This window comes from Hemitrygon akajei, chromosome 5 (assembly GCF_048418815.1).
Source record: "Hemitrygon akajei chromosome 5, sHemAka1.3, whole genome shotgun sequence".
NCBI lineage: Eukaryota > Metazoa > Chordata > Chondrichthyes > Myliobatiformes > Dasyatidae > Hemitrygon > Hemitrygon akajei.
Window position 1 is genome coordinate 79965620 of NC_133128.1, and position 21762 is coordinate 79987381.

A 21762-nucleotide genomic window follows, 5' to 3' on the forward strand; every position below is an offset into this window, starting at 1 on the left:
AGAGGGAGGTGGGTTTTCAACAGATGTCTTTGATGTTCAGGTCTTTTAAATTGTTATGATGCCTTTTGGTGCCTCTTTACACAGTGCTATTTGAAACCGGAACAGCAGTGGTCAGAGTTTCTATAGCGACATACTGAGCTTATATGTATGTGGTTAGGACATCAGCTGAAGCATACAAGATTCTAGGTGATGTCTCCCCCTGTTGCAATGGAAGCAGCATTTGTGTCATTTGTTCTTAGGTGTGATTGTCATCCATGGACTCCAAACATAGGATGGACTCCAAATTTTAGCCAAAGCTACACACCAAGTTTGTTTTAGATCCCTCAGTTCCTTGAAAGGCATTATTGCAGATTTTGTAGCACATAATTTAAAAAAAATGGTTAATCTTTAAAGTATAATTTATAGCTTAACCCATCAAAGTCATTATACACAACCTTTCCTGCAGAATTGATGTACAGTCTTGCCTCTGGTTGGCTTTCACTTATGTGTTGGGGTGATTAAGAAGGGATATGTCATGTTTGCCTTTATTACTTGAAGCATCGAGTTCAAATGTCAGGAAGTTATGTTATAGCTTTATAAAACTCTAGTTGGGCTGCATTTGGAGTTTTTCCTAAAGTTGTGGTCACTCATTATAAGAAGGACGTTGAGTCTTTGGAGAGGGTGCAGAAGAGGTTTACCACGATGTAGCTTGGATTAGAGAGCATGAGCTATTGTGAGGGTTTGGACAAACTTGAGTTGTTTTCTTTGGAGTGGCGGAGGTTGAGGGGAGATCTGCTAGAGGTTTATAAGATTACAAGAGGCATAAATAGAATAGACAGACAATATCTTTTTCCAAGGGTTAAAATGTCTAATACCAGAGAGCATGCATTTAAAGTGAGAGGACAAGTTTATTTTACAGAGAGTTGTGGGGATCTGGAATGCACTACCTGGGGTCGTGATAGTAGCAAAAACAGTAGAGACTTTTAAGAGACGTTTAGATACACAGATGAATGTGAGGAAAATAGAAGGATATGCACATTGTGTATGCAGAAGAGATTAGTTTAGTTAGACATTTGATTACTAACTTAATTGATCAGCACAATATTGTGGGCTGAAGGACCTGTTCCTGTGCTGTACTGTTTTATGTTTATTCTTTCACCCCATTCTGATTCTACCACACATGTGCAGATCCTGCCTCTATCTAGTTCTCTAACTTAGCTGCACTGTCAAGATATGAGCTGGTAGTGGCAACTGTAAAATTCTGCAAATAATTCACAGAATTTGTCTTGTTATTTCATTGTCTGGGAAGGATATATTTATTGGGTGTATGTTGGTTACAGTATAGTATGCAAAATGGTGAAAAATCTTTGATTATAAGCAGCTTCTTTTCAAAAGACATTATGGTATGAGGGGAGATTACAATTAAACATTCATGTAACACCTTTTTCAATGTTTCAATTCTTGGCTGTTACCAAGGTCTTGGCAAAGGCTCTTTTTCTAATGGCTTGCACCAGCTCCCTTACTGCATTTAAAACATGTAAGTGGGGCACTCTTCCATCTGTTATTTCTTGCTCTCTTTGATCATGCATTGCCTTCTGCTGCATGAAAGAAATGTGATGGTGTGAGTGTTCTCAGGTTTATGTGGGTGTCATGTGTGAATAACTGACTTTCTGTGCTCACAGTGAGGTAGAAGTTTGAGACTTGCAACAAATGGTGAAATTGTTTGATAGATGAGCAATGAACAACAGTTGAGGTCAGAGTGCATTTGTGCATTTGAAGCCCTAGTTATGGACCTTAACCACTTCTGATCGATTGATACACTACAGAAGGAAATTTGATGATGTTCTTCAAGCTAAATTTCTGACACAACTTGCTACTGTCCTTTTGAATGTATGTCTCTATATCATCCCTCTGTTCTGTAGTACAGGATATTTTTCTTCCAGCCAGTGTGGCATTTAACTATCTTGGTGAATGCTCTCATTATCACTCTTGTTGCACTATTTGTTATTTATTTATTTAGCAATACAGTGCAGAGTAGGCCCTTCCAACCCTTCAACCCCCAACGACCCTGATTTAACCCTCAGCTAATCATGGGTCAACTTACAATGACCAAGTAACCTACTTGGAACATCTTTGGTCCATGGGAGGAAGCCAGAGCACGCAAGAAAAGACCACATGTTCCAGAGGAGGGCACACAGACTCCTTACAGGTGATGTCAGAATTGAACTCCGAACTCTGACACCCGGAGCTGTAATAGCATTGTGCTAATTGCTATGCTACCGTAGCACCCACTTGAATCATCTACTTTACTCCCATTTGAATCATTATGTAACAACTTAACATACCTTCTTCTAAGTTATATGAGTCAGCTTTTAGAGCTGGTTATAATTGTATTGGGCCAATTGCTAGTGCAAATCCAGAGTACAGCTTGATCAACTCTTCTAACACAAAAATCCTTATTAAGAATAATCAAAACATAGTTCTTCTGCTGTTTCTTTTGGTCTGAACAGCTTTTATGCTGATTTCCACCCCTCTTTGGGGAGAGCTTTCCAATATACTGTTCTATTCCTTCTCAAGGCACAACATAAAGGTGAATTCACAGAACTGGATGAATGGATTGATGACTGATGGAGGAACCTAGTTCAAATATTCAAATGGAGATTCAGGAATGAGTTCAGCACAGATTCCAGAAATGACCGTGTGTGATTGACAAGTGTATAATCTTTCTGAAATGCCTCCTTGGCTCCAAAAGAAATTCTTAACATGTAAGTTTAGCAGTGCATGTAACTAATCTATATGGTAATGATCTACATAGTGGCCAATGGTTGGACAAAGGAAATCTCAGATGCTCCATTACAGTAATTCAGAAATATGAAGGTTGTAGCCCCAGAGGAGTGGATACCTCACAGAGGGATTTAAACAAAAAGATTAGAACTTACAGTTGAATCTTTAGATCTTCCAAAGTGCAGTTCTAATATTGTTTAACTGAACTATTAACATTGGGATTATCTCATGATTTTCTGTGATCACTGATGTCAGTAACCCTTGTGATAACCAGAGGTTTTATAGAGAGAAAAAATACATGGGGCCATAAGTTTGCATGCATAGAGGGAAGATACTGTATGTATTTTCAACAAATGTATTTAATAGTTGCAGATTTGAAAGTGAGAGTACCGTTGGAAAGGGACTATTTTTTGATGCTGTCCAACATGACAGGCAGGTTCATTAACAAGCTTTTGAGGTCAGAAGATATTGTAGGCCTAGTGGGTAAGATGAGCAGGTGAAAAGCAGAGCAGTTTGTGGAAAAAGTAATGAAGTTAGTACATTATTAGGATGGAAGATAGAGTTTGGAAATGAGATTAATTTTAGTGAAAGAGGATACATTTGAGAAGAACTGCAGTTTGGGGCAGCTGGACAAGTGGTTTCAATAATACTGATGGTAAAAGTCCATGAACTTTTTTTGGTGGAAAGAAATGGGAGAAAGATTTTAAGGAGGTTGGTAGATATTGGGTTTACTGGGTCATCTTTGAATTGTTACAAGATCCTGTATTAGTGGATAGTTTTGAAGAGAAGATGGGCCTGACCACATTTTAAAATGCTGTAGTCAGACTTGATGTTCTAGTCAAATTTAGTACTCATTTGTCATGTCATTTGTGCACCGTATATAATTAAATTTCTAAATATGAAGAATGTGCTGATTTGGACGGAAGTGATATTGAAAGTTTGTAGGAGGATGTGCATATGGATTCAAGGAAGTGGTAAGAGTCAGAGTCTTAACTACCTAACATTATCTGAGACAGATAAATGTGAACAATGCAAAGCACGTAGAAGGTTTAAAATGTAGTTAAATATTTATTTATTTGTTTGATTTGTATAATGGATAATAAGACATGGTAGAAGTAGTGGCAGAAATCATTTTGGAGATAGTTATAATTTGCTTAGATAAAGTATAGTTTTGGGAAATGACATAGACCAGGAGTTAGGTCCAATTTTGCATGTACAAGAAATAGTAACAGATCAGAGGGAGCAGTCAAGGCCTTTTGAATATTGAGAGCAAGTATATTTCCTCAACAAAACTGGTGCAGGACAAATGAGAGGAAAACGCACCTCACTAAATATTACATTCCCAATTCAGATATTGACACTGAAGCTAAACTAGATGTCTATATAGAGGCAGATACCAATCATATGGGGGCAAAGTACCTCTTAGGTAGCAGGAAATCAAGAAATGTTGCATACCAGTTCATTGGATGTCAAGGAGTATATATGTGGAATAAACAAAAAAGGAGAAGTTGGTACTAATGAACAGTACTGAGAGTTGAACAGCAGAAAGCCAAAGAAGTGCAAATTCACAAGAAGGGGCAAGAAAGATCATTCTTAGGGGTGGGGGGAGAGTTTCAAACTTATTTAAATGGGAAGAAGATAAAAGAAAATGTGGAGCTTATTAGCAGCTAAAAAGATGACCAATACTTGGTGATAGAAGAAATGGTGTTAATTGAATACTTTGTGTACCTCTTCACAAAGTCTGAAATATTGGAAATGATAAAGAAGAGGAATTATTAAAAGGTTAAGCATAATTAAAAGAGTAAATTTATGGAAATGTTTTCCTCAGAGTTAATGAAGCAAGAGCAGAAATGACATGGGCTCTGACCATCACTTTCCATTCCTCTTTGGCTGAAGGCATAATGCCAAAAGACCTAAAGGCTACTAAAGTGGTACTCTGTGATTAATGAAAAAGGATAAATGGATTAGGCAAACTAAAATATGAGGATCTAAGATTGATTAATAATTAATAGAGTCCAGAAATACTACAAATAGGCATTGAACCAAAACAAATTCTGGATTACCACAAAAGCTATAATCCCTCCGATCTCCTTGCTCCCAAAGAAGTCTTGTTTTTTTCTGCTCATTGTAAATTGCAGCACAGATTTTTAACATCAATTCAAAAAAAATCCCAAGAAAATTGAGTTCTAGAGTCAGTGTTTTCCATTCTTATTTCTATATTCCTCTGGGCCATGGGGAGTAAAGATTAAATTACTGTTACATCTGTGAACTTGGCTTGTTTGCAGGCTGCAACCTTTCTGCCTCTATTTTCATTCCTGCCTTAATATTTTTCTGCAATGTTAACCATTTCATGGTATTGGACACAGCATTTCAGTGAAAAAGCTTTCTTAATCCATTCTGAACATATGCTGTTGATATGTGTCAATTAATGGCGATAACATTGTTAGACTGAGATTATAGCTGAATATCTTTTACACTATAATTTTAACAATTAATTCTATTGGAGACGTATACTGTTATATTTATTATATAGCTCGATTCCAATCCTTGTACTTTTGGAAAGCAATCCCTCCAAGGATGGATGCATTATAACTAATTAGTTATGAGTTTTAAGGTCAGTTGGCTTAATTTATACATAATATTTTAAAGAAATTTGGTAAAGATGGTGCAGGTGAGATATGGTGATGCTTTACAGGCAGCAAACTAAACTACTAACTATTCTATTAATTACACTTTTTCTGGACTATGATGACTGCATTCCACAGGCTGCATGTTCCCTTTTGGAGCCGTGCTTTTTAGCCATTTGCTTGACCTGGCATTTTTGCAGTATCCTGAAGATTTCAACGAACTGGGCTCTCAAGAATGCAGGACTGTATGGTGGTTACTACTGGAATGGACTTGGGGCCAGATCTAAGTGGTGCGGCCTGGGCCTGAGAGTGAGGAGGGAAATCGAATTGATGTTTGGCCGATTTAAGCGCCAAGCCAGGTTAAAAAAAAATCAAGGCATTGGGGCCGAGGGTGAAGAATGAACCAATGTCTAGCTCACTACTCTGTGAGGTTTACTTGCTTCAGTGCTGAACTGGCTCCAAATATCTGTGGACTCACTCTTGGAGACTCTGCAGTTCATGTTCTGTGTGTTAATTGATTACTTCTGTATTTGCATGAAGACAAATCTCAAGGGTTGTATACAGTATACATGCTTTGGTAAATGTACTTTGAACTTTGAAAACCTTACTTTTTGAACTGTTCCATTTGATGATGCATTATATATGCTTTATTTAAGGTTGAGGAAGGTTGGTGGGAAGGTATCCTCAATGGCAAAACTGGAATGTTTCCCTCAAATTTCATCAAGGAGCTCCCAGATGAACCAGACGAAGTGGTTAACACTCAAGAAGATACCACCACAAAAGCAGGTATGTTTTCTTGCTCCTATCCATGATGCTTTGATTATTATTTTCCTAGCAATGTAGCATGACTGAATGAGACAAAGGCAGAGTAGGATACTAGAGTTTGAGGGAGGAGAGAGAAGCGGGTTGGGGTAGGGATAGGGATGCAGCTGCAGAGATGAGGGAGAGAGGATCCTCAGTGAGTGTCCCTTTCCAACACCGGTCTTCAGGAAACAATTCTCTTATGTAGACATTAAATGATCGCCCATTGAAGCCTTTCTTTGACCTGTCTTTGTTTGTCATGATGTAATTCTGTGCAATGGTGGAGGCTGTTGACTTTAAGTAGAGGAGGCAGTATATGTCCTTGGGGAGAAATTTATAGTACACCTGGATTTGGAAAGCCTGGCTTTGAACTGTAGTATGCCAGCGAGAGAAATAATAGAAGCCGCTGGAATAAACCAGGGAAGGTAGTGCACCCGTGGCTGACAAGGGAAATTAGAGATAGTATCAAGTCCAAAGAAGAAACATATAAATTTGCAAAAAAAGTGGCACACCTGAGGACTGGGAGAAATTCAGAGACCAGCGGAGGAGGACAAAGGGCTTAATTAGGAAAGGGAAAAAAAGATTATGAGAGAAACCTTCAGGGAACATAAAAACTGTCTGTAAAAGCTTTTATAGATATGTGAAAAGAAAAAGATTGGTCAAGACAAATGCAGGTCCTTTACAGTCAGAAACAGGTGAATTGATCATAGGGAACAAAGACATGGCAGACCAATTGAATAACTACTTTGGTTCTGTCTTCACTGAGGAGGACATAAATAATCTTCCAGAAATAGTAAGGGACCGAGGGTCTAGTGAGATGGAGGAACTGAGGGAAATACATGTTAGTAGGGAAGTGGTGTTAGGTAATTTGAAAGGATTAAAGGCAGATAAATCCCCAAGGCCAGATGGTCTGCATCCCAGAGTGCTTAAGGAAGTAGCCCAAGAAATAGTGGATGCATTAGTGATAATTTTTCAAAACTCCTTAGATTCTGGATTAGTTCCTGAGGATTGGAGGGTGTCTAATGTAACCCCACTTTTTAAAAAAGGAGGGAGAGAGAAACCGGGGAATTATAGACCGGTTAGTCTGACATCGGTGGTGGGAAAATTGCTAGAGTCGGTTATCAAAGATGTGATAACAGCACATTTGGAAAGAGGTGAAATCATCGGACAAAGTCAGCATGGATTTGTGAAAGGAAAATCATGTCTGACGAATCTTATAGAATTTTTTGAAGGTGTAACTAGTAGAGTGGATAGGGGAGAGCCAGTGGATGTGGTATATTTAGATTTTCAAAAGGCTTTTGACAAGGTCCCACACAGGAGATTAGTGTGCAAACTGGAGTTAGCACTTTGATGTGGTCTGAACTGCTCTTTAATATGCTGTGGAGGAAGTGAAGTTCTCATTCTGATCAAGAATGTTGCCCACCCGAAATGACTATGTTGCAGAATGGAAAAAATTAGATTCAGCATTTTCTTTTTCAATCTTTTTATTATTATTAATATCAACAAAATAAAATTGATACATAGATAATGGGATTACAAACATACACATTTCAACTGAACATGAAAGAATACATAAGCAATAGTTACAGTATAAATGAGTATTCCCAAATCATGGACGATACAAGTAACAAATAAACAAGGCAAACCTAGGTATATCATAATATATATATAAAAAAAAACAAAAAAGAAAAAGGAAAAAAAATTATGCAAAAAAAACTAATCTAACAATCTAATAATAAGGAAAAAAACGAAAAAAGAAAAAAGAGAAAAAGAAAAAATGAAAAAAAAGGGCTGTTTATAATATCTAACAAAAATACAAAATCATCAGTGTCGTCAACTCCGATCCTCTCAACATATATAAAATCGAAACTGGAAAAACAAATAGGCTTGGAACAGGGTCATATTACATCATATGAAAATATTGAATAAATGGTCTCCATATCTTTTCAAATTTAATAGAAGTATCAAATACAACACTTCTAATTTTTTCTAAATTTAGACATAACATAGTTTGAGAAAACCAATGAAATACGGTAGGAGGATTAATTTCTTTCCAATTCAACAAAATAGATCTTCTAGCCATTAATGTAAGAAATGCAATCATTCGACAAGCAGAAGAGGATAAATGGAGTGAGTCCATCATTGGTAAACCAAAAATTGCAGTAATAGGATGAGGTTGTAAATCAATGTTCAATACCGTAGAAATAATATCAAAAATGTCTTTCCAATATTTTTTCAAAAGCGGACATGACCAGAACATATGAGTTAAAGACGCTATCTCAGAATGATATCTGTCACAAATAGGATTTATATAGGAATAAAAATGAGCCAATTTATCCTTGGACATATGAGCCCTATGCACAACCTTAAACTGTATTAATGAATGTTTAGCACATATAGATGATGTATTAACTAATTGAAGAATTTTATCCCAAATCTCAATAGGGATAGTAAGGTTAAGTTCTCTTTCCCAATCATTTTTAATCTTATAGAAGGGCTCTGAACGTATCTTCATAATTATATTGTCAAGTTTTGATATTAGCCCTTTCTGAGAAGGATTTAGTTCAAACAAATTCTCCAAAATACCTGAAGACACAAGATTTGGAAAAGTAGGAAGTACGGTATTTAAGAAATTCCTAATCTGTAAATATCTAAAAAAAATGAAATCTAGGCAAATTATATTTATTAGATAATTGTTCAAAAGACATAAAACAATTATCCAAAAATAAATCGGAAAATTGTAGTTAACCTTTAGTCTTTCAAGCTGAATAAGCTTGGTCTATAATAGAAGGATAAAAAAAGCAATTGGATACAATAGGAATATTTAAAACAAACTGAGTCAACCCAAAAAATTTCCGAAATTGAAACCATGTACGTAAAGTATGTTTAGCTATCGGATTGTTAATTCGTTTCTGCAATTTAGAAAGAGCAAAGGGAAGAGAAGACCCTAAAATAGAACCCAATGAAAATCCTTGTACAGATTTAATTTCCAGGTTCACCCAATGAGGGCTAAAAGATAAATCCCAATCCTTTAACCAACATATCAAATATCGGATATTAACTGCCCAATAATAAAATCTAAAATTAGGCAATGCCAATCCACCTTCCTTCCTTGCCTTCTGTAAATATTTTTTACCTAATCTAGGATTTTTATTCTGCCATATATATGAGGAAATTTTTGAATCAACATTAGCAAAAAAAGATTTCGGAATAAAAATTGGTACTGCTTGAAATATATATAAAAACTTGGGTAAAATAACCATCTTAATAGCATTAATCCGATCTATCAGAGATAAAGATACTGGTGACCATTTAGTAAACAAACATTTAATCTGATTGATTAGGGGTAAAAAATTAACCTTAAATAAATCCTTATAGTTTTTTGTGATTTTAATCCCTAAGTAAATAAAAGAGTCATTAACTAATTTAAAAGGTAAATTTCCATAAATTGGAACCTGTCTATTTAAAGGAAACAATTCACTCTTATTAAGATTTAATTTATACCCGGAAAAATTACTAAATTGAGCCAACAATGATATAACTGCAGGAATGGATTTCTCAGGATCAGAAATAAATAATAAAAAATCATCTGCATATAATGATAGCTTATGTATATCCGTACTACGATTAATGCCAAAAATGTTCTGTGATTCTCTGATAGCAATTGCCAAGGGTTCTAAAGCAGTATCAAATAATAATGTACCCCAAAATAAACGAAAAAAGGGAGATCTTTGATTGTTAGTAAGCACCCAGGCTACTGGAGTATGATATATCAGTTTAATCCAGGAAATGAATGTCGGACTAAAATTAAACTTCTCAAGCACAGTAAATAAGTATGGCCATTCAACTCTATCAAATGCTTTCTCCGCATCTAGTGAAATGACACATTCTGAAGTGAAGGAGTATAAACAATATTCAATAATCTCCTAACATTGAAAAAAAAATAACGATTTTTAATAAAACCAGTTTGATCTTCCGAGATAATTTGAGGTAATACAGATTCAGCATTTTGTTGTTGTTGTGGTAGTGGTAGTGGTGGTGGTAATAGTAGTAGTAGTAGTAGTAACTCAAGTCGAGTATGATGGTCTCCTAAGAGGCTGTTTATTGGTGGGTCCTCAGGTTTCTGTAGAGGCCGAACTAGGATCCACGAATTCTGGTGCAGTGTGGGCAAAAGTTAAGTGGTGTTGTGATTAGTGGTTGGGTTTTTTTTGGTTGTTCAGTCTCTCCTTTTGCAGCTACCACTTGTTCTCCGACTCTGATGGATAGGTCGTGTCATCTGAATGTAAGCTAGACATCTGGATGACATGACCCGTCCACCGGAGATGTTATTGCTTTATCGTGGTGGAAATGCTCTTCATGTTGGCCTCCTACAATATTGCCTTTGGAAAATGTACTTTTTTCCCTACCTTGGCAACATTCTCTCCTCAAAAGCAGACATTGACCCAGATTCAGTATGTAGGATTGAATATTTTTTTCTGAGCACCTCTAAGTCTATTGGCATTAATTTTCCTGCATTATTGCAATTTGTTTTGTTTTAAGATGTTACGGACCAAGGAAGTCCAGAACAGGATTCTGTGGATACATCTAGTGGGAAAATGGATGGATCAAATTGTGCGATAGCAACAGAAATTCAGCCAAAAAAGATAAAGGGATTTGGCTTTGGAGATATTTTTAAGGACAAGCCTATCAAACTAAGACCAAGATCCATGGAAATTGAGCTTGATACTGTTGATAAGGTAAAAATCTCTATTTCTCATGCACTTCAGGAAAACCACATATTGTAATTGGATTAAATGTATTTTGTGCTGGGTTAGGTGCTGTTGCTTTATATGATAGTTTATTTCTGTGACAATGTAAGTTATGCTTAAGTAAGAAGGACTTGTCTATCAAAAGATTCAGAAAATATCAAATTTATGCAAGTTTTTTTATTGTTACAGTATAGAAAAGGAACAAAATACTAGTGTCAAGAAAAAACAATAAGTCATACACATAAGATTCTGCAGATGCTGGAAATCCAGAGTAACACTCATCAAAATGCTGAAGCTCCATGTACCTATCCAAGAGTCTCTTAACAGACCCTATTGTACCTCCTTTTGGCGAGGTACACCATAGTACTTTCCCAGTGTTAAATAGTGAGAGCAAGCTGTGGAAATCCATTGCATATTTCCTTCTGTGCAGACTGTTGAATGATCTAACAGATCTTTAACATAATTAAATGATTCTGGAAGGCAGATGGAGAGAAGCTTCCTCTGGCACAGAAATCCTAAAAAGAGTGCAGTTAATGCGTAATAAGTTTATTGCTAACTGATATAGGAGTCAACGTGAGTTTCCTATGATGAGTTTTAAACACCTGAAATTCCCTGCTCAGTGGCATAGTGTGAATCAGTAGTTAACCAGACACTGTTCACCAAGATATTTCAATTGGCTTGCCAGCAACACCAATATCTCATGAGAAAGTTAAAAAATGTATATTCTGCACTAACATTTGTTCCTGAATTAACATCATCAAATTAATAATCTCATTTGATTATTCATTTGTTTGCTGCAAAGCTTTTTGTGATGCCCTAAGAATACTAAAAATACTATTCCTTTTTTTTTGGAATGAGAGAAAACAGCTCAGAGCATTTGAGAACCTTAGCTGGGATAGTTTCACCCTAAGACTATCTTTTATCCAAATGCTAATTGCTTTGTGCATTTATGATTTCATTCTTTTATTGTTCTGATCTATTAGTATTTGTATTTATATTTCTACTGAACTTTTTTGCTTTCTGTTTTGTGTTCTTGGTTGTTGCAGAAACATGTTGTTGATCGTTGACTTATCTGATCAGAATCAGCTGTGTAGAATATTTGTGACTTCTAGATGTTTCTTATTAATGCGTAGGTGGTGTCCGTTTGGTACTTATGTTCACATCTGCTCGTGTCTCGCGATGAGATAATTAAACAATGAATGTCTATTCAGCAGTTTTTCATGAGAACTGAGAAACCAACAAATGTTACTTTTTTAACTGAGGAGCACAAATACATTACAAATGCATTTTAGCATTCAAAGTTTGCATTGTGCATTAAAATGGTATATTTTTAGCTAAGTTATGGGTATTTTTTCTGTACACAGCTAGAACTTGTGTAAAATCAGGTACAGTAGCAATGTTATATGACTTCAAATGAAGAAGTCTTATTTTGAAGAAATTTTTGTCATTTGCTGGAAATGATGCAGGTCTTTAAATGTACTTTCTGAGGGTGTGCAGGATGTTTCATAACTTTTTAACTGTGAGTCTCTACATGCTTAATCCAGGAAATGGTTATTTGCAAAATTTTATTGGGAAATCCCTTCAGTGTGTTCTTACCAATGACATTCAGAAATATCCTCACCTATTACGTTCATGATCTCCTTTTGAACAAAATCATCCAGATTAGTCAAGATATGCATTGAATTTCATAAACATATTGACTATTGGATCAATTGTTATCTGTACTAGAGACCTAGTCAACTGATGATGGCTGGTTACTGCCTTGAATTAGCTGTGCTACTGTTTCGCAATGGTTTTGAGTAAGAGTTTCAGGAAGCACCAAATGACGTTGGTATTCATGGAGTTTTCAACTTTCAACCTGACATCCAAGTGAGCCAGGACCAGGACTAGTTAGTTTTAGTTTGTGAGCTTCTGAAATTAATCGTGCTTTGCAGTTAGTGTAATGAATTCAGCATCATACTGTCTGCATTTCCCTCCCCTCACCTCTTGCACTAAGAGAATCCCCGTTTGTATCACGGAACTTGAAGACCCCCCCCCCCCCCCCCCATGACGGTACCCTATTGCTTTATACCTTTCCTTGATCTGCCTGCATAGCTATTCCTCTATGTCCTAGTGGCTACTAGGGGATACGTAGTAAAATACCATTAGAGCGATTGCACCCTTCCTACTCTGCTGAGGCCTAATTTGGAGTATTGTGTGCACCCTTCTACTTACGTGATGCTCTTTCCCAGTGAAATGATCCTCGCCTGTTAACATGAGGCTGAAACTTTCCACACCTTCTTCAGTCACCTGCTCCAATCATTCCAGGAGAATATCATCAACTGGAACAGATGGTGATCATCACAATTTGACAGGAAGGTGGAGACAGTAGAGTTCAGATCTGTGAAGAGTCAGAACATGGAACAGTACAGCACAGGAATAGAGGGGAAGTTCCCAAATCTCCACCTACCTTGAAACTCATCAACAAAAGCAGTTGATGGGCCAAATCAGATAACCAACATAAGCTGTACTAGAAGTTAAAAGTTCCACACTAGAAGTTGAAGATAACACTTTTATTAATTTGATTATTTTCAGTTGGATGTTAAGTGCATATTTCATTCATTTTTTTTAAAGGCGCATTTAAAATAAATATTTTATTGAGAATCTCAGATAAAAATCAGTGTCCGAGGCCAAGGGTCTCCATTTTTGGTAAGGGTGTGAGGTTAAACAATAGCTTTTTATTAGGGATTCATATTTGGCAAAATGCTTAAAGTTAACAAAGTCTAAGAATACCGTATATTCCAGAGTATAAGACCACCCCCCCCCCCCCCCGCCATTTTCAAGGTTAAAAAAGTGACTTTTTCATGTTACCTTTGTATAAGCCGACCCCTTTTGTAGAGGTTTTTGATTTAACCAGAAACGATCACAAGATCTCACATGCTGGTACTCAGCTTTGCCAGATCCGGACCCTGGAAATTTTGTGAACTTGTACCTGCTAAGAAAACAGACCTACACATTGTAGAGCGTTATAGGCGAATTCTAAATAAATAAGTCAGGGAGAGAAATTTTGGATTAGGTTTCCAATTGAAAAGAATCCTCTGCAATGTAACCCCCGTGAAACCATTTAGCGTCCATCGTAATCTTGTTAAAACATAACATGTGGTGGCGGGATCAGTATGTGTACTCAGTATTGAGTTTGCAACCACCATGTACAAAAGATTAAAACAAATGCAATATGATGCTGGCTTCAAGCTGAAGGTTGTTGATTTTGCTAAAGGAATGAATAATTCTGCAGCTGCTAAGAAGTTTAGTGTAAACGAGAGAGAATGAGAGAGTGGAGAAAGGCAGAGGACACGCTGAGGGAAATGCCAAAGGTGAAATGTGCAAACTGGGGGAAAACATGCCAGTGGCCAGAACTGGAAGAAAAAGTTTTAGAGTGGGTGAATCACCAGCGATCGTCTGGATACATTGTTACCAGAGAAATTATTTGAGTTCAAGCGTTGAAATGGGACAAAAAACACCGTGAGGTCAGTGAAAATTTCAAAGCTACGCGAATTTGGTGCACCCAGTTTATGAATAGACGTGATCTTGTGTTGTGTCAAAAAACAAAGATTGCTCAGAAAATTTCCGCGGGGTGCTGTTTACGTTCAAGAATGCTGCTGGATGGATGAAGTGGGTTAAAGAGGTGTGGCGTCAACGTCCCAAAGGTGTCGGGAAGGAAAAATCGCTACTTGTCTGGGACATGTTCAAAGCGCACTTGTCAGGTGAGACAAAAGCAGCACTGAAAGCTGAAAATACAGACGTTGCAGTCATCCCCGGTGGTTTGATGTCCGTGCTCCAGCCACTAGATGTGAGTTTAAACAAACCAACGAATTCATGCGTCGACAGTGAAACCAATTTGACTCAAAAACAACCAATAAATATGACCTGTCTTCCGTGTATTCATTTTTCCAAAGTTGGCACCCCCCTATAAGCCGACCCGCTAATTTTAGGACCAAAATTTAGGTCCAAATTCTCGGCTTATACACTGGAATTTACGGTATTGAGAACAATTAAAAATCAGTGAAAAAAGTCCATGCTTTGATAGCCTGGGAAAGAATGAGGCAGAACATGCAGAACGTCTTGATTTTCAAGTGTTTTTGAGTCGAATAGAGGACATATAAAATGGGATGTTTTGAGTACAGAAGGAACAAAATAAACAGTTCTAGAGAAAGTAACCCATACCAAATGATGGAGGAACAGCAGGTCAGGCAGCATCTATGGAAAAGAATAAAGAGCCGATGTTTTGGGGTGATGTCTTTGGAGCAATGCAGTTGTCTTAGTCTATTACTAAAAGTGATCCTCTGTTCAGTCAATGTGGCTCTCCCCGTTTGTATTCCTCTTGCTGTTCCCACTTGACTCTCTGTCAGTCAGTTGTGCTTGACTATTTTCTCCCACGCACACACCCTCGCCCACCCAGGTTTCCTTCTCTCCAGCACTCCATCCTAACAAACACCTGCATAGGTGTCCTCTTCCAAACTCTGCATGGCCTGCCCTTCCCCTAACAGCTTCCTGCGAATTAGCTGTCCTCTTCAACCTTTTTCGTTTCCTTTATTCTTTTCAATTTCCTGGAACTGTTCCCATGACACCTCCCCCACCAAACCCGTGACCTGTGTCTTGCTTAATCGTATTACCTTACTCCTACTTACCTTCTGGAGCCCTGCTTCCCTCATGCACCTCCTCGCCACTTAAATTTGTCCACACCATAAGTAGGAATGATTCCAATGACTCTTATTTTCCCTTGTTTTCTTCTCTCCCTGTCTTGCTCTCCGTTTTGCCTTTTCTTTATGTTGTTCTCCCTGCTGTGCTTTTTTTCCCATTCTTGCTTATTACCCTGTTTGCTAGTGGCATGCATCTCTGGTTCATTGAGTCTTATATTTTGCACTTAGTGTCAGTTTCACAAGTTTATTGAGGGAAAAATAGCAAATTAAGGACGTGGGCTTCTTGGATCAATTGTTGTATGCTCTTTGTCAAAGTGTCAAGTCTGTCAGACATTGAATGCTGGCTGGCTGTCTGTGCTGTTTAGTTATTTCCTGGTATGCCTTCATCTTCCTTTTCTGCTCTAAATTCTCGTGACATTCAAAATTTTATTTTTAATATTTACTTTCAGCTCTTTTTTCACTAATGTATTTTAGTGCTTTAATTGTCTTTATTTCCTGAGAATTTGAAAATATGAAACCGATTTTTCTTTAGTGTTCTCTACTGTTCTGACTTGTATTTTCTAAAATCAAATTAAAGTAATTAAAGAACTTTAGAATGCACACACTGAAGCAACAGCAGTTTGCTGTTTGCTGCATTTTTAGGAGCTCCATTAGACCTGTATGTTTAAATCTCATTAACATTTCATTTGTTCTATTAACTCCCATTTTTTAAAATGCATTACTGTTGCCAGCTATAAATAAAACTTAAAGCAATTTTGCAAAAAAAAAATTCATTTTCACAATCAAATTTATCCCTGTATATTGTGAAGAAAGAAATGCTTTTCTCGTTTAAAAACTCTTCACGGGCTTCCAACTGGGTACAGGTTACTGATTTTAGCTGACGCTTCAATGACAAACTCTGGCACCTTCATCAGGGATGATACCTAGGCCATCTAATCTGGTGGTATTTATACCCCTGTTGTCTGTCCCTCCTGATTGGTTAGCCCTCAACCAATCTGGTTTCCACTCTCCTGCCTTGTTTACAATCGAATTCCACTTCTTACTAAGAGCAAGACCTTGGCCTTTGCTAAAATTCTTTTCCTCTAGTTTTATTTCAATAGCTTCCTTCACCAGGCAGTTCCAAAAGCCATTGGCGCAGCACAGTGCTTTTGTGTTTTCAAAGTCAGTCCTTTGGCCATTGCGAATGCAATATTTTGCTACTGCCTATTTTTCTGGGTAACCCACACCTCCTGAAATCCTTGATGCAGGCCATTTACACTGCGCAGCATTCACAAGTAATCCTGTAAACACCAGCTATTCTGGGACCCAGATCACCTTGGACCCAAGTAAGCTGTGATTTGAGCTTCCTTACAGGTTTGTGGATAGTATTAATCCAGTATTTCTTCAGTGTCCTGGTGATCCTTACAGAAACCATGGAATTATAGGGAAGTCAGGCGGTAGCAATGGGTTCTTCCTCATTGTTAAGTTTCCTGGTTTTTCCATCGGCCTTTTAAAGGGCCGGATTGATTTCCTTCACCTTGTAGCCATTCTGTAGAAGCATCATGTGTAATTGTTTTATTTCCTTGTGGAGGCCCTCCAGGTACAAGATGGTTTTCACACAGTTAATGAAAGTAGAAAGCACTGCTCTATGTTGGGAGGTGTGATGGTGACTGTTATTGTTGTGGTATAAGTCCGTGTGAGTGGGTTTCTGATAGATGCAACGTCCAAGGCTATTGTCCAGTTTCCATCGTATTAGAATGTCCAGGGACAAGAGGCAACCATTCTTCTCCACCTTCATTGTAAATTGAATATTTGGATGTGTGCTGTGGAGTCCATGAGACCACATGATGAAGGTGTGATGGATGTATCTGAAAAAGCATTGGGGTCACAAAGGCAATGAACTGAGAGCAGGTCCCCTTGTAGAGGAAGAACATTGATGTAAGGGTGTGTTCAAAAAGGTGACTGCTACCCATATCAAACCTTGAGTGCAGGATGACCAAGCTGTCCTTAATGGGAGCTCTTGTGAACAGGGACACCATGTCGAAACTGACCATTGTGTCCTCCGGGGTCAGCTGGATGTTGGTTATCATTTTTATGAAGTTGGTTGAATTTGTGATGTGATGCTCATAGTCCCCAACAACGGGAGACAACATGGTTATTAAATGCTTAGTGAGGTTGCAAGTCGGAGAATCTGGCCCACTGATGATTGGCCTCGATGAGGAGGACCCTCCTTGTGTATCTTAGGGACCCCGTAAAGTCTTGGTGGTACTGCCACCTGAGGCAGAAGTGTCTGTTGGCAGTCTGGATTAACTGTGCAAAAACTATTTCGGACCCGGAGAATCTCCATGAGGGAATAAGAGAATTACGCATGGCGTTCCTACAGAAAGGCTACAAAGTGAAGGAAAACAAATAGGCCTTAAAAGGGCTGACGGAAAAACCAGGAAACCTAACAATGAGAAGGAACCTGTCACTACCCGCCTGTCTTCCCTAAACAGTTGTCCCTCCTTATCCGCGGGATCTGCATGCGCGGATTCAACCAACCGCGGATCGGGAAAACCCGGAAGTTCTGTCTCCAGCACTTGTTGTTTGAGCATGTACAGACTTTTTTTTTCTTGTCATTATTCCCTAAACAATACAGTATAACAACTTTACATAGCATTTACAGGTTTCCCCCGCTATTCGAAGGTAGAGCGTTCCTATGAAACAGTTCGTAAGCCGGAATGTCGTAAAGAAGCAATTACCATTTATTTATATGGGAAAAATTTGTGAGTGTTCACAGACCCAAAAAATAACCTACTAAATCATGCCAAATAACACACAAAACCTAAAATAACAGTAACATATAGTAAAAGCAGGAATGATCTGATAAATACACAGCCTATATAATGTAGGAATACTTTTCTACAATTATTGCAGACTGTCCACCGTAGCGAAAATCTCACGCAAGCGCTCTTGGCAGCACTCGCAGCAGAAACACATGGCGCAAGCGCTCCCGGCAGAAGCACTCTTTCCAGTAACCTTTAAGCTATGAAGCTGCCAAATAACACATAAAAATACACAACCTATATAAAGTAGAAATGTACGCCCAGTGTAGTTTCACTTACCGGAATCGGGAAGACAGTGAGGACACTGATGATGGTGTGTTAGGCTGAGTCGTTGGAGGTTGGGGTGGTGGGAGGTAGAGGAGACTGGGGTGTCATCTCATCGTTGTCTGTTTCCATCAGGGCAGACAGGTCACCTTCTTCTATGACTGCCTGCCTCGATGTCGAAAGTCGAGTTTCGTCGTCTGCTGTGGCTGATGTGGAAGGCTTGAAAAACGACAGTATGCTTGACTGCTTAGCCTCGCGCATTTTTCTATCATACTGTTCTTTGTAAGCACTCAACCATCCTGCAAATATGCCCTAAACCTATGTACCCTTTCAAAATTAAAGTCATACTTTTCTGCAATCATTGCAGCATTGTCAATCGCAGTGAAAATCTCACGCAATTACTTCACTTTCATCCAGTTGGCTACTGTGTTCGGTTTCAATTGTTATCCTTTCCTCTTCATCAGCTCTTCATCTCTCAGTTCTTGGTCATGGGATGTCAAAACCTCTTCAACATCATCTTCGTCAACTTCCACAAACCTTTAGCCAAACTCACTATGTCCTTACCTTGTTCACCACGATCGAAATGCTTAATTATGTCTAGTTTTACGCTAAGTGTAACACCCTTATGCGCTCTTTTAGGCTTTTCCGATACCTTAGAACTCTTCTTGTTAACGGATGCACAAAATAAATCGACATAAAGCACAGATCACAGGCACGTGTTTAAGCAATGCCGGCTAGAATGCAGTTCCGGGGGAGGAACTTGGCTGCTCGGCGCGCCTTTTTTCGTAACAATGATAACACCTTCTGTTAGCGAAAACAGGTAAGTAATGTAGGTCTTTCATAACAGCGAGTTGAAGTAAAGCGAACGTTTGAAAAATGGGACACCTGTACTTTGAATTAGGTATTATAAGTAAGTCGAAACAGGTACAGCCGGTATTATTTAGCGTCAGTCAAACATTTGTCTTAAGTATATAGTATATATTTTACCTTTCTATGCATATAAAACACTTAAGAAATGTATATATTTCAGTAATTAAACCACTGCGTTGCTTAGTAGTAATTGTAGCTTTCATGGCGTTTCACCTTTTTCCGATCACTTAATTATTTCCACTTTATTTTCATTTGTGATCATTTTCCGTCAACGGAATAGAAACACAGCGGCGGTAGGTCCCGAGCTCCGCTGGGTCCTAAAGTCCGCTGCACTGAGACAGGTTAAATAAGCATCTGTGTTTTTTTTTTTTGGGTTCCGCGGGGGAGGTGTCCTGGAACCAATTCCCCGCGAATAAGGAGGGCCAACTATATTTCCACGGTTTCTGAAAGGATTGCCAGGATCCTGAAGAAATACTGATCAATACCATCCAGAAACCCGCAAGGAAGCTCAAATTAAAGCTTACGCAGGTCAAAGATAACCTGTGACTCAGGACGGCTGACATTTACAGGATTCCCTGTGAATGCAGAGCAGCGTATATCAGCCAGATGGAAAGCACAGTAGAAACCCACATCAAGGAGTTCAGGAGATGTATCAGTTTTGGTTACCCGGAGGAATCGGCAGTAGCAGAACATTACGTTGAATGGCCATAGGATTGACTTTGACTGCACAAAACTACTGTGCTACACCAAATGGCTTTTGGAACCTCCTGGAGAAGAAAGCCATTTCCTCAAGAAAACTAGAGGAAAAGAATTTTAACGAAGACCAAAGTCTTGCTCTAAGTAAGAAGTGGAATTCGATTGTAAACAAGGTGGGAGAGCAGAAACCTGATTGGATGAAGACAAACCAATCAGGAGGGTTGAACAACAGGGGTATAAATACCACCGGACCAAACGCTCCTAGGGATTATCCCTGATGAAGATGGCAGAGTTTGTCTTTGAAACGTCGGTTAAAGATCGATACCTGTACTCAGCTGGAAGCCCGAGAAGAGTTTATTCATCACATACGTCGGCCGGGAAAACACTAGTTTTTTTTTTCATTTTTTTTTACTTGCCAGATACCATAAGTATTATGCAGAAGTAAAATTCTGATGATGTTTATTCTTTCATGGTGCCTGTATTTTAAATTGGTTATTCAAGAAGTAATTGGGAATTTGTACCCGTTTTTTGAGCAGGCTAATAACTGCTGGATGACAGTACTTTAATAGCAAAAGTATAATTAAGAAAATAGTTAGTCTCCTCAAGGATCAATGTGGTTCAAACCACAGGAAGTGGACAAGCTGTAGTAAATGTCTTTAATGTGCTTTTAGTAGAGAAATGATGGACACTAAAGTATTGAGGAAATGAATTGTGATGTATTGGAGCATACATATGTTAGGAAGGATGAACAACTCTGATGGGCAGAAGGGTGCAGAGTCGCCCATGCCCCCCCCTTTTGGAGAATTGCAAATCGCTACTATTTCGATGCTGTTATCAAGGAAATAAGAGAGACAAAGGAAATCTGCCAGGGCAGTTGTTATTGATAACAGCTCATGAAAGTTAATGAGAGAGAGAGACACAACTAAGAGTTACCCAGGGTGGATCGTCTCCTAGTGACAAAAGAAGAGATTACTGCTATTGTCTTTTGGAGAAGGATTGTTTACTTGGTACTGTTCTATTCATTGAAGCCCCTCAGGGGGCAACCAGAGTGGGCTGGTTTGATGGGTTACATCATCCCAACCTGATTGACACCTGAGACCCCGTGAGTGGGGATAAAAGTGAGGTCTGGGAGTAACAGCCCTCAGACGCACCAGGAGAAACGCTAGTGAGCATCAGAACCCCCACGAGACAGGGTGGGAGATCGGAGACCGAACGAAGGGTCGGTAAATTTTAACTCACAGTGTTTTGTAGCGAGACCGGTGGGGGGCTTGTGTGTGTGTCCACCCTTGCCTGGGTGACGAGTCCACCATGGAAGAACGGTCTAGCCAAAGGACGGAGGGGTCATACGTGAATGGCCACAACAACAACGCATCGACGGATCAAAATTGTAAAGGAAGGTTGGCAAGATAATAGCTGTTACTGTTCACACGTTTTTTCTCTCTCTCTCTCTCTCTCTCTCCCTCTCTCCAACAATTGCAACACATTGACCAACAACTACCGCAGCCTGTAT

The 21762-nt window shown here is 38.6% G+C and overlaps 1 protein-coding gene across 3 annotated transcripts in view; it reads left to right on the forward strand.

The window, feature by feature from the left end:
- sh3kbp1 (SH3-domain kinase binding protein 1) overlaps window positions 1–21762 on the forward strand; it is a 225587-nt gene that overhangs the window by 119199 nt on the left and 84626 nt on the right. For all 3 annotated transcript variants that reach the window (XM_073045869.1, XM_073045870.1, XM_073045871.1), the window contains 2 exons: window positions 6047–6176; window positions 10731–10927. In XM_073045869.1, coding sequence (XP_072901970.1) covers window positions 6047–6176; window positions 10731–10927 — 327 coding nt within the window. The remainder of the gene's footprint in view (window positions 1–6046; window positions 6177–10730; window positions 10928–21762) is intronic.